Here is a 14,401-nt window from a genome sequence, read left to right as displayed (position 1 = left end):
CCTCTTGCGGAAATAAGACAAGCTCCTTACCTTCTTTGTTTTCAAGCATATACTGTAGTAAATAATGACCAAAATAATATAACAAAACTATTTATTTAATAACTATAAAACAAATTATATTGTTTTTAATTATTTTATTTCCAACATTACTTTCTTGTATCTTGTTTAATGTAATACTGTGTACTGGCAGTGTTGTAATGCGCTTTGCTCTGGCAGACAACCACGTTTTTAAGGCAGACACGCAATCCAACAGCAGATGCTCGGTGATATCCGGAGGTTTACGGACTCGTCGAGAAAAAGGGGAAAAATGGCGGAAAGGGAAAATACAGAAAGTCAGGAGGTAGGGCAGGATCAAGACAGGGAAGAGTTGCATTCTCTTGTGGTTACTGTAGGTGCTGTCGGTTTTGGCGTAATAGGCAGCAGATGAAATCTTATTTCTGATGCTATTTGAAGAACCGTTTGGGTCAGAGAGCTCACTCCTAAGCAAGCTGTATTCTTCCACTTCAACAATAAGTTTTAAGTTGACTCTTCTTTAAAGTTACTCTTGACTCTTCACTCTTAACTTACTCTTAACTTTTCACTGAACCCAAACAGGATTTGAGATGTGGATTCACAGTTCATTGTTGATATGCTTATGGGTCAAGTAAACTCCTCACTTCAGCCACAGAGTTTGAAATACAGCATAGGATAAGTGGAAATTGGTCTGGCCAGCACCCCTGCACACATCCTGTAAATTTCTGGAGTTAAGTGGGCTATTGGGATACCATTTGATAGGATGGTATGATGAAACAATAGAATATTCCTATTGCTTTATATTGCTGATTTAAGGATGCTTAGCCTCTGTCCTGCTGTGCTGCTAATGTGCTGTGCACACTGCCAGTAGACTGTAGCATTAACTACACTGAGCTTGTAAGAGAAGTGTCAGATGATCATCAGATGAATGTAAAAAACACATTAAAAACGTGTCTAATTTAGCTAAGAAGATTAGCTTTGATGCAGTTTGTTTTCATTTCTTCTATATATAGTTTACACATAGAAAGCAAAGGAGGAGTTTTGTATTGTAGTTAAAGTCTTGTGTTGAGAAAAGTACATTTGGGTCGAGGTCAGTCTTGTGGTGAGACAAATCCTGGGTAAGGGGTAGTTTTAGAGTCCTAATAAAGTGGTCACTTACAGTATAATACTCAGTGTTCACCATCTTTGTAGGTTTAGAAACAAGCTTATAGGAAAGGTTTGTTTACGATGTGTGCTTTCTCTGAGATGCAAGAACTCCAGTGAGAAAAGAGGTGGGAGCTTCCTGGTGGATGGAGTCACTTCAGCCAAGAGTTCAGGCATACGAAGTCCTGTAAGGTTAAGTAAAAGGGGAAATGGTAAAGGCCTGTAGGTTCTCACTATACAAGGGTCAGAAAGCTGATTATACAAGGGTTTTTCTGTCCTCAGCCCAATTTCTGTATTAATTTAGGACAAAGAAGTCATAGTTTACCCAAAGAACACAGGATGGTTATAAAGTTGGTATCTAGTTTTGGTATCTAGTATCCCATTTGTCCAAGCATCTCACCCGGATGGACAATATGGCTTGATTGGTTGTTAAATATGATCAAAACCATTTGGATACAGAAGTCTCCCATTTAAAATGCACTAGTGCGTTGTGGGTCACATTAAACCAGAAAAGTCGTTGGTGGGTGGGACAGGCTTCTCAACAAATTGGGCTCTTTCATGAAACCATTGGTCAATATTTTAATTTTATTGAACTGCTAAATGAACAAGATGGGCTGAATGTCCTTCTTGTTTGTAATTGTTCTTATGTTTTTATATTTTTAAAATAAGTTAAAAAAGGAAGAATTATATATGTGCCTGAAATTTACAATAAAACATACATGGTTTTATTCTTCATTCTGCATAAAGCTTCCGTGCACCATCTTTTCAGTATCTGTCCATTCCGGTGTGATGTCATAAATGTGATGTGACAGCTGATGATGTCACAGTAAGAAAAAACAAACATTCTCTAATATATTCTAAATCTGTGTTCAATTCATATTTCTTATTTTAAGTAGAGCTAATTTTGTTGCCTTCGTTAATAGGTTTTCTCCCTACACAGCATCATTGTGGTAAGTAAATAAACAAATGTTGCCATTTTATAATGCCTTAAAAAAGGGTTAAGTACATTCCGTAGGCACATCAGCTCATCCTGGATTCTGTAGGGTTAAGTACATTAGTTTTCAGTGGATGAGACTAGTCCATAAAAGGGATTATCTGCAGCCATACAGGTACAGTACACACTTGTTCATCTGGGTAGACTGGAGCAACTGGGGTAAAGTACTCACTGAAGGTACCACTGGAGGGTCTGCATCAGGGACTTGATCCCACAGACTGTCAGTACTTTAACTGACAGCTTTACAGCAATGCTGTGCTGCCTTTACTTGTACCTTATAGGGCCAATTGTACACACATTAGCCAATTATTATGTTTCATTTCCTTGGTAAGCAGTTGTGAAATATTTTGCATAATAGACATAAACAAAATTACTATTATTTTATATATTTAATTTTTTGTGCCTCTTTTTTGTGTCCAAAGGAAATCTTATTTTGTTGTTTTATTGATTATCTACAGTATTTAAATATTTCTGCAAGATAACTACAATCATTATTTTAATGTTTTTGAAAGTTATAACAACAAAAGTAAGTGGCACAATAGAACATTATTGAAATACCTGGATTTAAAATGGTATACAGATGCAGTTCAGGAATCTTATGTTGCCTGTGTGTCTTTGATTTTCCTTGAATTATCTTAAGAAGGCTCAACTTTGTTGTGAAGGAGATTTCAAACCATGGCAACAGGCTTTGAGAAGCCATCTCCCAGGTATACACACTCTGATTGGACTGCAAGCTCTCGGGTCCTGATAAAACATTCTGAACAGTTGAGGGATACAGCCAATAAGATAATACAAGATGTAAAATGTACGATGGAAGAAGCCACCATTCAGGTAAACACTCCCTAGAATCTTTCAAACTGATGTTATGATTTGGGATCCTACTTTCATTGTTCTGAAAATGCTATGTATTCGCTAAGCATCTATATTAAATTAACTGAAGGGGCACTGTACTGTTGCATCAGCTTTCATTCTGTACTCTTCGTTATGGTACCTGTCCAGTTCACCTTATCCTGGAAACACAGGGACTCTTCACTCTGTTCTAGATTGTTCTGTAACATGCCACTTATAAATGCCAAGCTGTAACATGCACACAGCTGCCAAAGGTGATTGATATTGTTTTATACCATCTTTGTCTTGTCTGCCATGTTTTGATTGTCAGCAGCCTGTTGCTTGTTGATGGTGCCTGCTCTCAGCAGTATCCTGACAAAAAAATGAACTTGACTCAGATGTGATTTACTGATATGATTTTGTGGTGCATGTGGTTGTTGGATGGCTGCAACTTGGAGTGGTGCAGCTGACATAGTCACAGCCTTGTGCAGGTGCTTGAACCAGCCCCATCACTATTTAATTAGCATATATAATTGGATTTAAGTGTCCATAGGTTTAATGCTTGGAGGGCAGTACCACTCAGGGGTTGGTGGAGTGGGGAGTTTTTTAATTTATTTTTGGATTGTGATTTATGTTTAGAAAAATAAAAACTTGTTTGCAAAATGTAGTTTCGTGGCCCTCTAAACCCCTGGATGTTTGCATGTATACAACAGATTTTGAAGTTATTGGAAGTGTGAAGGAGCAATACCATTTATGTGGTCAATTGTTATAAAAAAGCTAACTTAATTATCTTACCTATCTTCAGGAACTGGTCATACTAATTATTTTGAGAGAAATAGAGAACAGCATTCTTCAACACACTGAGTATGCTTCTCATTAACAAAGTTTGGGACCTGGACTCTTCACAGAATAACTGGGTCCAGAGGAACACACAGAGGAACTTGTGCAGCAGAATGGAGGAGCTGACTCAGTGGAATGAACAGATAGGAAACTGCATCGATAGGCTTGACAGAGAACTTGGCTGCTTGGAGAAGGTGTCACTAGTTATTTTTGAACAGGAGATACATACCTAATCGTTGCTTTTATGTGTTGATGCTAACTGATTTGTAAAGAGTTTTGTGCAATAACTAAATGGTAACAAATCTACACTACCACCATTTCTCACACAAGTTTGTAATTTACTCTAGAGATTTTTTTTTGCTTTGCATTTTACAGTTCTGTCACATTTTATTGTTATAAAACACATTTCATTGACGGTATTTGCTAGGTGTTTCCTATGTATACAGATTTTCATGATGGCTTCATATTTCCCTCTATTTGTAGTTTTGTGCCTTAGTCTTTTTCACCTATATCATGAAATAGTGTGTGCTTACAGAAATATACATGCAGTGAAACAGTGCTTGTTTCACTGTACAGTATATATGCAGTACCTATAGTATCATCTGGTTTAGCTGCCAAATATTATTTTTATGAAGATCTAAGGCAGTGCTCCTTATTCCTGGTCCTGAGCTTTTGAGCTATAATTAATTGACTTGAGTGTTTACTTAATTGTTATTGAAAACAATTCCTGCCAAGTTTTCAGTACTTTTTGTTTGAATCCCACTAAACACTTGCTGCATTTTGGATCTCCAGAACTAAGAAAGATGATCTCTGACTTGAGGTATTTCCCTGTTTTCAGGTAAAGATCGCAGCAGAGGAATGTCTGCAGGAGAGGCTGGTGTATCTGAATATTGTCCTGGAATGTTTTACTCTGCGGGATGTACGACAGGGTGGTGACCTGATCCACGACCCTTTTGAGGCCCAGTTAAAGAAGGAGAAAGAGCTTTGTGAGAGCATGAAAGACCTGTTTCAGAAGAAGATTTTTGCTTCATTGAACCAATTAAGGTAACATCTTCATAGTTTTTGGTTATTAAAAAAAGGTTTTTAAATGAGAACAGTTTTACAATGGACTGGTTAGCATTGTTGCCTTGCAATGCTGGGACCCTGGATTCAGTTCCTGTGATGCTATCTGTGTAGAGATTGTATGTTTTCCCCATTTTCGCATGGGTTTCCTCTGGGTGCTCTGGTTTCTTCCAGAAGTTCAAAGACGTACTGGTAGGTCAACTGGCTTCTGTAACATTGGCCCTGGTGTGAGTGTCTGTGTGCCCTGTGCTGGACTGGTTCCCATCCAGGTTGTACACTGCCTTGTGCCCATTCCTTGCTGTGGTTAGAAAATACAAGGATGGAGTTTTATTATAGCCAAGAAGTAACGGTATTTAGTGAGTGATGCGCTCTGACCGCAGGCTTCTCTCCCTGTATGTGTGTCTACAGTATGTGTCTCATGGAGAGCAAGCTGGGGTATGTGAAAAGACAAATTCGTTGTGCAAGAAATTGTATAGGGCTAATAAAGTGATGTTATGTTATGTTATCTTATGAGTTAGTTGTTTAAAAAATGAAAATGCTGCTGCATTGATTTTTTTCCCCGATCATTTACTCTTTTAAAGTTTCAGGTTTGAGAAAGAATGGCATTGTGTACTTCTACATGACTAATTCATTTGCCTGTAATGGGACTTTTTATGGATTTTTATGGATTAAGTGGAAAATACATTAAGGACACAAAGCGGGACATGAATCTTTATAAAAGGAGGTTCTGGGGTTTTGTAACCAACTCACTGGTCAGGTTATTCAAAAAGAGGCTGTTGGGGACGGTAAGAATGATGATGTTTTTGGATCAATAAGCTGTTGATCCGTAAGCAATTAGCTAGGGTTGGGTACTGCCTCTGGAAAACGTACTGCGATGTATACCGCGGTACACATGCATTTACCACGATACGTACTGCGGCATCCCACAAACTATTTTACATGTTTATATGTGGAGACTCTCTCATAGTTTGATTTCATGATTAGTAAAGCATATTGAGTTGTATACAAAATAATGAAAATGATGTTGTTTTGTTTTATGGGAACCAAAGAACTACCAATAACACTGAACAGTGTAACAGAACAATTTAACAACATGCAGATTTTTGTCAATCGTTAAATGATTAAATCTTTTTTCACGAGGTATTGGAGGTTAATTTTGCTTAGCAAGATAATGTAAAATTCAAAATTTTACATTATCTTTTACATTAAATTTTACATTATCTTATTAGCTTGTAAGTTGTCACATTTTTTCTTAAAATGAGTAAAGTTGACATTCACAACCTTATGAAACATATTTAGCATTTTCCTTGGCCCTTGGCTATTCCATCTAAAACTTAAAAAAATCCTCAATAATTGTTTAAAACATTGCTGAGACAAGACATTCTATATTGACTTAAACAGCTTAAGACAATTGTACTTGCAAGGTCAAAGCATGTCTAATGGCAGTAATGGAATTAAAAACATGATCAACACTAGACTTCCTTCCTGACTAGAGTTACAGCAGAATCAGAAAAACCAGAAACAACTGCACATGTTCAATGGGTCATTGGGAATGCCCATATTGATGAAAGTCAAGGTTGTTCTGAGCCAATCAGCTACAATTATTTCCCTGTGATTTAAAAAATCACATCATATTTTTGAACATACTAGCCAATGATATGCAGGAAATACCTTTAGTAAAACTTTTTTTACTCAGTCTTTTAAAGTTAATGACATTTTTTTGCAGTCATTTTGTTTTTTGAATCAAATTTGATTTTATGAATGTAAACAGTAGAAAATCGTTGTTAAAATAGAAAAAATAAAGCCACTGACTGAAATTACAGAGCATACTGGTGCGGTCTAAAACGTACCACAGTACGCACCACGTGACTAAAGAACCGTGGTTTACCAGTATACCGATTTTACTGAACACCTCTGTTATTAGCAACCAAAGAGGCAAAATGGTGCAAGTGGTCTCCTTCCGTTTGGAACTGTTATGTTCTTTCCACTTCCCTGTCAACGTCCGTTTTTTTCTTTAAAGATCCAATTTCTCAGGTATTTCCAAGGTTTCTCATGGACTGATGTCCTTTGATAGTAGATAAATTACCCCAAAATAAATATTTCAGATTATTTTCTCTATGTTGTCATCATAAATTATCTGTAATTAGAGCTAAATATGGCATACAATAAATAATCCCACACTGCTAATATTATTGTTTGTTGTTTGTTGTTTACTTCTTGAATTTAACATGAAGCTAGTACTTGACATTTTATTAGCCAACTGCAACTGTTTCCCCAAGTGAGTGTTACCTCTGTATAGAGAAACTGGATATATAAATTCTGGAGGGAAAATGACATCTAAATAGACCAAACCTTTTCTACTCAGGATATTTGTGGGGTTTCATTATTGAGGAAAGAGGGACATTGTCCATTTTGACCACTCAGTTAAGCATCCTCAAAGTTTTGCATTTTCTGCTTGAATTTGGGAGAGAGAGCTCCTGAGACTTGCTGGGCTCTTACACACATACAGTGACTTACTCTCCTGTTATGCTGTGGCGGCTACAGTATGTTAAAAGAGAAACGTCTCTGACAGGTGGGCATGTCAGAGGCATGTACAGTGGGTATAGAAAGTCACCACCCCCTTTCAAAATATTCACTTTTGTTGCTCTAAAGCCCAAAAAGAAGACAAATAAAATCAGACTTTTCCCCCAGTTTTATTTACAAATTGTACCTTGCAACATCCAAGTGAAAAAAGAATGCAAAACTTGAAAAATAAAAATAAAGTAGAATAACTGGGTTGGATAAGAGAACGCCCCCTGAGTTAATACTTGGTGGTAGCACCTTTTGTTTGAATTACAGCCTTGAGTCTGTTTGGATACATCTCTATCAACTTTGCCCACCTAGAGGGAGGAATATTTGCCAATTCCTCCTTACAGAATTGTTCAAGCTCAGTCAAACTGCATGGTGACCCTTGATGGACTGCCTTCTTCAAGTCATTCCAAAGGTTTTTGATAGGATTTAGGTTGAGGCTCTGACTAGGCCATTCAAGTACATTTGCCTTCTTTGCCACTGTACGGTTGTGATGGGTCATTGTCATGTTGAAAGGTGAATCATCTTTCCATTTCCAACTTCCTGACTGAGGGCTTCAGGTTTTCTTCAAGAAATTGTTTGTGTTTTGCACCAACCATCAGCAGCCCCACAACAGGATCCTGCCACCATCGTGCTGTACTGTATGAATGGTGTTCTTTGGATGGTAAGATGCATTGGGTTTTCGCATTCCGGTCAGAAAGTTCACTTTTGGTCTCATTGGACCACTGTACCTTTGCCACTTGGCCACAGAATATTTTAGATGCTTTTTAGCAAAACATAAACGAGACTTGATGTGGCTTTTTTTAAGGAGTGGCCTTTTTCTTGCCAACCTCCCATACAGTCCAGATTTGTGGATGCTTGTGATATTGTTGTCACATGCACACAATGACCAGTCTTTGCCATAAAGGCCTATAGCTCGTTCGAAGTTGCCATCGGCCTCTCGGTAGCCTCTCTGATCAGTCTCCTTCTTGCTCGGTCATCTGTCCAAAGGACATTGTTCCAGAAATCTTGTGATTTGTTCAGATGCAACTTTGCAAAACTAAGCTGTGCTGCCATGATCTTTTTGGAGAGAAGGGGCTTTCTCTTGGCTACCCTTCCATGAAAGACATAGTCGTTCGGTCTTTTTCTTATCGTACTGTCAAGAACTTGAACATTTAACATGTTGACTGAGGCCTGTAGATCCCTAGATGTAGCTCTTGGGTTCTTTGCGATTTCTCTGAGCATTATAGGGTCTGACCTTGGGGTGAATTTACTGGGACGCCCACTCCTGGGAAGATTGGCAACTGTCTTAAATGTTCTCCATTTGTGAATAATCCTTCTCACTGTAGAATAATGTATCTCAAATTGTTTGGAAATAGCTTTATAACCCTTTCCAGATTGATGAGCAGCAACATCTGCTTGTCTGAGTTCAGTGCTGATGTCTTTTTTCCTTAGCACGGTGTTACCACACACCTGAATGCTCCAGACCACTAAACTGCCCAAAGTTCTGCTTTTATAGAGGTGGTCACACTTCCTGATGATCAACTAATCAAGTGCATTTGATTAGCAGCACCTGGCTCAATTTTTCCCACATGGTTTCAGCATTTTGGCTTACTTTGTGTTGAATAAATAATGACATAGTGAAATCTGTTTTGTGTTGTCTGTTATCTGAGCTAGATTTGTCTAATTATAGAAGTTGGTGAGGACCAGACGATTGTTATTTATGCCCTGATATGTAAAACCATTGAATTGAAAGATTGTGTACTTTCTTTTTCACATGACAGTATATATATATATTTCTATATATTTTATTGTAAGGTGTTCTGTTTTTATATGATTTCTATATGTTAACTTCCACTGATGGTCCAGTTAATTCTCTTAACCAAGAAGTAAGACTTTTTATAGTTTTACATTCAGAAATAGTAAAATTCATTAAAAAAATCTTATTTACCACACTGTATTATAATGTAACACTAATAACATGAGAAGTTGGAATAGTGTGAATGTTTATTCTTATAACTTTGCTATAATGAATATTCACTTTGTGTTTCATGTGTCTCAGGTCTCTCAGTGAAATTCGTAAAAAGCTTGCTGTGGATTACCAGGATACAGCTAAAGCTGTAAAACTCAATGGCCAGTGTCTTTCATTTGACCCCAAGTCACCAGCAGTGGGGTACAAGTGTCACACCATGCTCATGACAAAGGAGTATGTTACATTATTTGCTGTAAAATCCTGTCTTCTTTCCTGTATTAATTAATCAATTAATTTTCCAGTCAGAATCTAAAGCACTTTATCCCATCCACTGTTAACTAGTTTCCATTCATAAAATGGAAACTATGACAGCAAATAGCTAGAAGACTGTCATGTTTTCTGTTACATGATATACTATTAAAATAAGAAGAGCAGTAATCGTGTCACTAATTGAAAATTCTGAGTGAACTGATTTGTTGATTTGTAAAAACAAATTGAAAGCCATTTTGTTTTGTTTTTTATCATGTGATTGCTTCTTACCCAGCATCCTCAGCTATGAGGAGTGGGCTGCCCACTGTGATCATTTGAAGAAGACTGGAGAGAAGGAGGTTGCTCGAAGTGCTCTGTTTCGTGGAGACGCGGAAGTAGCTCTGTCAAAGGTACAAAAATTACTCTGAAGTAGTGTTTATGTGAAGTTTAATAATTTAATATTATTATTAATTTAATTTAGTCTAATAACCTTTTGTTATGAAAGGGCTTTTCATATGAAACAATCTTTATAATGTTGGGTATTGAAGCACAGGGAAAAGAATAAGAAGGTCAGTTTTTGAGAGACACTTTTCTGGTTTTAATGTGTAGTTATTCCCATTATTGCAAGCTACGTTTGTCCATTCAAAAATTGTACTTATCTCAAACTAGATTCTTAAAACATATTATATGAATCCATAGGTTTTCATATTTTTTTATCTTAACTTTGCATGAGAACTAGATTTGCAAAAAACTGGATGTGTAAACTAGATTTGCAAAAATGTCTGCAAAATTATATGCAGGAAAACTATTGTGTAATTAATTGTGCGTGAATAACAACATGCATCCAAATTAAATATCAGTTATAAGTTGCAAGTAGGCATCTGAATATTTGATATCTAAATATCTGAATCTAAAAGGTTTCTTAATTAAACTTCAGTTTAATTAACTGAAGGTTAAGTCAGGTTAAGTCGATAGGTAAAAAAAATATTTATAACCCTCAACTTGAAATCAACGTTATTTCTCCAGAATATGCCCCAGTGGTTGGTATAAATAGAGGCATGGTGAAAAGAGTTATAATCCAGGCATACTTACAGTAGTTAAACAAATACTTCCAATGATGACAGCACAGACACTACTAACATAAACATACAACACACAACTTACTCTACATGTATGTACAGTATTTACAGACAAGGGTGTTTCAGAGGTCTAACATCCTTATCACCCAGAAACCCCCCTGCAGTGCAATGCATCCTGCAGTTAAATCTCTCTCTGTACTCCGGAAGCCACAAAATAAATGGGAGCCTATATCCCTACTCTAAAAATGCACCCAAAGCAGGAAAGATGTCTCTAACCAAGGTATCTTTTACCCAGGAAACCCAAGTTTCCTGAAAACATAAAATAGCAAGCATTCTCTAGCAAGGTTCAAATACTTAGCTCCAGTCAGGTTCGGTTGATAATGTAGTAGGGGCTCTCATCTGGCACAAGTTCAAGATCCAACTCCTCTCTTGTCTTGTCCTCCTCTTCTTCCCTGCCTCTTGTCCTTTTTGTGTTGTGCTTCCACCTCCCTTTGGTCTTAATGAGATCTTATATCTACTGCTCATTGACAATCATTAACACACAGCTTAATTACCTAGGTATACCAAGGTAAACCTAACAATTGTTTTTTATGAGGGAATCCCCCACATCTCAGCAAACATTCCCTCTGCTTTGAAGCTAGAAGTGTTCTACTCTGCCAAGAGGTGTCATGAGCTTTATCTAAAATCTAAGAGACACTTCCCTGTCAGTCACCAAAAGCTGTAACATTTTTCTTCTTTTTCAGTCTTTTCAGTAATGTGAGAAACTTGAGATTAATTACTACCATTCATAATATTACAAAGCTAATTCTGTTCTTGTGCAGGCAGCTAACATGGCAGAAGCCCAGCACAGTGCTACCGAGTTTGCTCTTCGAAAGAGACTACACGAGCTCAACCAAGCAAAAGATAACCTGGAATGGGAGAAACAGCACGTGAGCTTGCAAATCATTCATCTGCAGGGTCTTCCATTTTTCATTAACTTCTAGAAGAAAGATGTACTGTATATCCTATTTCTTACAGATCAACGATACAATAAGTGAACTGGTGAAGGAGATTCAGAATTTAGACCTTCAAATCCAGAACACAGCCAATCAGATCAAGCTGTCTCACACACGGCTGGAAACACTATCCCATCGCTCTAATGCCGAGCTTTGCAAGGACCAGGTTGGTGTGAAGGCAGAGATACAACTTTTTTTTTTGTCTTTGATAACAGTTTAATACACAGTTTGCCTTAGATCACAAAGCTTAAAAAAATGTGCTCCACAGAGAATACTAACTTTATTTTTTACTGTTGCATTACTATATTCAGTTGAAAACACACATGAAAACACAGAAGGGTACAAAGGTGAAACTCACATGTGTCCATGCAAGGCAGTGGTTTTCATCCCCAAGAGGCAGTGAGCTGAATTCCCAGTAAAACTGCTCAGTTTTCAAGGGCGGCTCTTAACTTTATCATACTCTAAGTCATTGACCAATCCCAGAGCACTTCACTGTACATCTTCAGAGATCCCAGAGCACTTTACATTATATCCATCAATGAAGTTCAGGATCCTCCTGAGTGTCTTAAGAGTATCCAATCTGTATCATCAGTTCACTATACAACACATATTGGAAAAGTCAGAGTAATTCAATAGTTAAAATCAAATAGAATTTTAAGTAGAGTATAATAATAATAATAATTGCTTACACTTATATAGCACTTTTCTGGACACTCCACTCAAAGCGCTTTACAGTTAATGGGGACTCCCCTCCACCACCACCAATGTGCAGCATCCACCTGGATGATGCAACGGCAGCCATAGTGCGCCAGAACACTCACCACACATCAGCTATTAGTGGGGAGGAGAGCAGAGAGTAATGAAGCCAATTCATAGATGGGGATTATTAGGAGGCCATGATTGGTTAGGGCCAATGGGAAATTTGACCAGTTGCACCCCTACTCTTTTTGAGAAACGCCCTGGGATTTTTAATGACCACAGAGAGTCAGGACCTCGGTTTTACGTCTCATCTGAAGGACGGCGCCTGTTTACAGTATAGTGTCCCCATCACTATACTGGGGCATTAGGACCCACGTGGACCACAGGGTGAGCACCCCCTGCTGGCCCCACTAACACCTCTTCCAGCAGCAACCTTAGTTTTTCCCAGGAGGTCTCCCATCCAGGTACTGACCAGGCTAACACCTGTTTAGCTTCAGTGGGTTGCCAGTTGTGAGTTGCAGGGTGATATGGCTGCTGGCGTATGAGCAATACTACTTTAGAATGTAGTCAAGACCAGGAGGATAGCTATCTTAAGTTCATTAATGACCACATTATGAGGTCCAGATCTCAGTGTAATGTCATTTACAAAAGTCTGTGCCAATGCAGCAGTTTTCCTTGTCATCCTGAGGCGTTGTTTTAATTGGAGTTTCTGATTTAGTGGGCAGGCCATCAGCTACATGTCCACCAAAACAGCTTCCAGGTGGAATGTTGGGTATCCTGTCTGAGTGCTGACTAGAGTCAGTGTTACTGGTAATTAGTGTGTGTGAATTGTGATTTTAACTGTGTTCTTGACTTCACGCTCATTTTTTATTTTAAGCCCCATATAGGTTTGTTGCATGAAACTGTACAACTGGAAAGAAATGTGTTTTCTTTGAAGAAGAAGATAGTTTTGTCTCAGTGAGTACACAGCTCTAAGGTTTGCTTGATTTAATGTACTATAGCACTGAAATGCAATGCTTCCACCGTATGGTTTCAAAGAGAATACATTCTCAGTATGACTTTCTATATACTGTATACTCAGTAGAAATGATGGAGAAACTTTCACTTCTTACAATCTCAGTGAAATCCAAAGGTATAGGTTTGGCAGTATTTGTGTTTACATTTTAATAAGCAGCTAGTTTACAGGTAGCTAGACAACAAGTATCCCCTTTCAGAATCAGTCTTTTTTTCTCTTTTTTAAAAAATATCTGGCTTCTGTTTGCAAAGCAGTTATCATGCAGAATGCAATTTCAAGAAAAGTCAATGTTTTGCATAATGGAAAGACAAGCATAATCAACAGATACAGGCAAACTGGTTACTAAACAAAAATTCACTTTAAATGTAAATGTAAGCAAAAACAGTATACGTAATATTCTGAACCAATACTAAAACAGGAGACTTCCTAAACACCATTTAAAACAGTCATCCTAATTATTAAAAAATATGCTGCACTAGAAACTCGGAATCAAACACCAATAAGTATTCTAATATTTTCTTGCCATGTAGGAATGTATTAAAAGAGATGCTGAGACATCTGTCCCATGTGGAGGATGAGCTGTGCCACAAGACAAGGTCAATTGAGATTGATACCAAGTGCCAGGAGATAAGAAGGAACCTTCTTCCACTAAAACGAAATCCTGCAGCCTCCATCAATCGTACTGAGTACCAGCTGTCCCCTCTGAATTCTTGGCAAAAGGAATATCAGTGAGAGACTTCACCATAGTTGTTGAAACTATACACTATAATTGTCAAGAAAGACTGTACTTCTAAATTTCCAAGTTACTTTACAGTGCAGTTATTTTTGTAATACTTTCCTTATTGAATAAAAGCATTCAGTCATGCATTTCTGTGTTAATGTTTTTCCAATTACTTTTATTCTGCGGTGTTTATACAACTATGTATACTTTTAGTTGCTAACTGATCAGATGGACTTATCTAGATG

General features: G+C 37.6%; 1 protein-coding gene across 3 annotated transcripts; it reads left to right on the top strand.

Annotated features, from left to right (window-relative positions):
- Positions 1-2,007: 2,007 nt before the first annotated feature.
- LOC148651392 (tektin-2-like) lies at positions 2,008-14,300 on the top strand. Of its 3 annotated transcripts, none has more exons than XM_088600293.1 (10): positions 2,008-2,105; positions 2,793-2,980; positions 3,886-4,011; positions 4,656-4,861; positions 9,489-9,632; positions 9,943-10,057; positions 11,548-11,655; positions 11,744-11,887; positions 13,298-13,377; positions 13,966-14,300. In XM_088600293.1, the coding sequence occupies exons 2-10, from the start codon at positions 2,825-2,827 to the stop codon at positions 14,165-14,167; spliced, it is 1,281 nt and encodes a 426-aa protein (XP_088456419.1). In that variant the 5' UTR covers positions 2,008-2,105; positions 2,793-2,824; the 3' UTR covers positions 14,168-14,300. The 3 variants fall into 3 exon arrangements, with proteins under 3 accessions (XP_088456419.1, XP_088456418.1, XP_088456420.1); XM_088600292.1 differs by having other exon boundaries at positions 2,014-2,105; positions 2,790-2,980; XM_088600294.1 differs by having other exon boundaries at positions 2,018-2,105; positions 2,812-2,980.
- The last annotated feature ends 101 nt before the right edge of the window (positions 14,301-14,401 follow it).

Source organism: Lepisosteus platostomus, chromosome 12, assembly GCF_059453375.1.
Source record: "Lepisosteus platostomus isolate fLepPlt1 chromosome 12, fLepPlt1.hap1, whole genome shotgun sequence".
Taxonomy (NCBI): domain Eukaryota; kingdom Metazoa; phylum Chordata; class Actinopteri; order Semionotiformes; family Lepisosteidae; genus Lepisosteus; species Lepisosteus platostomus.
The sequence above is the reverse complement of the archived record's forward strand: the minus strand, read 5'-3'. Positions and strand labels throughout refer to the sequence as shown.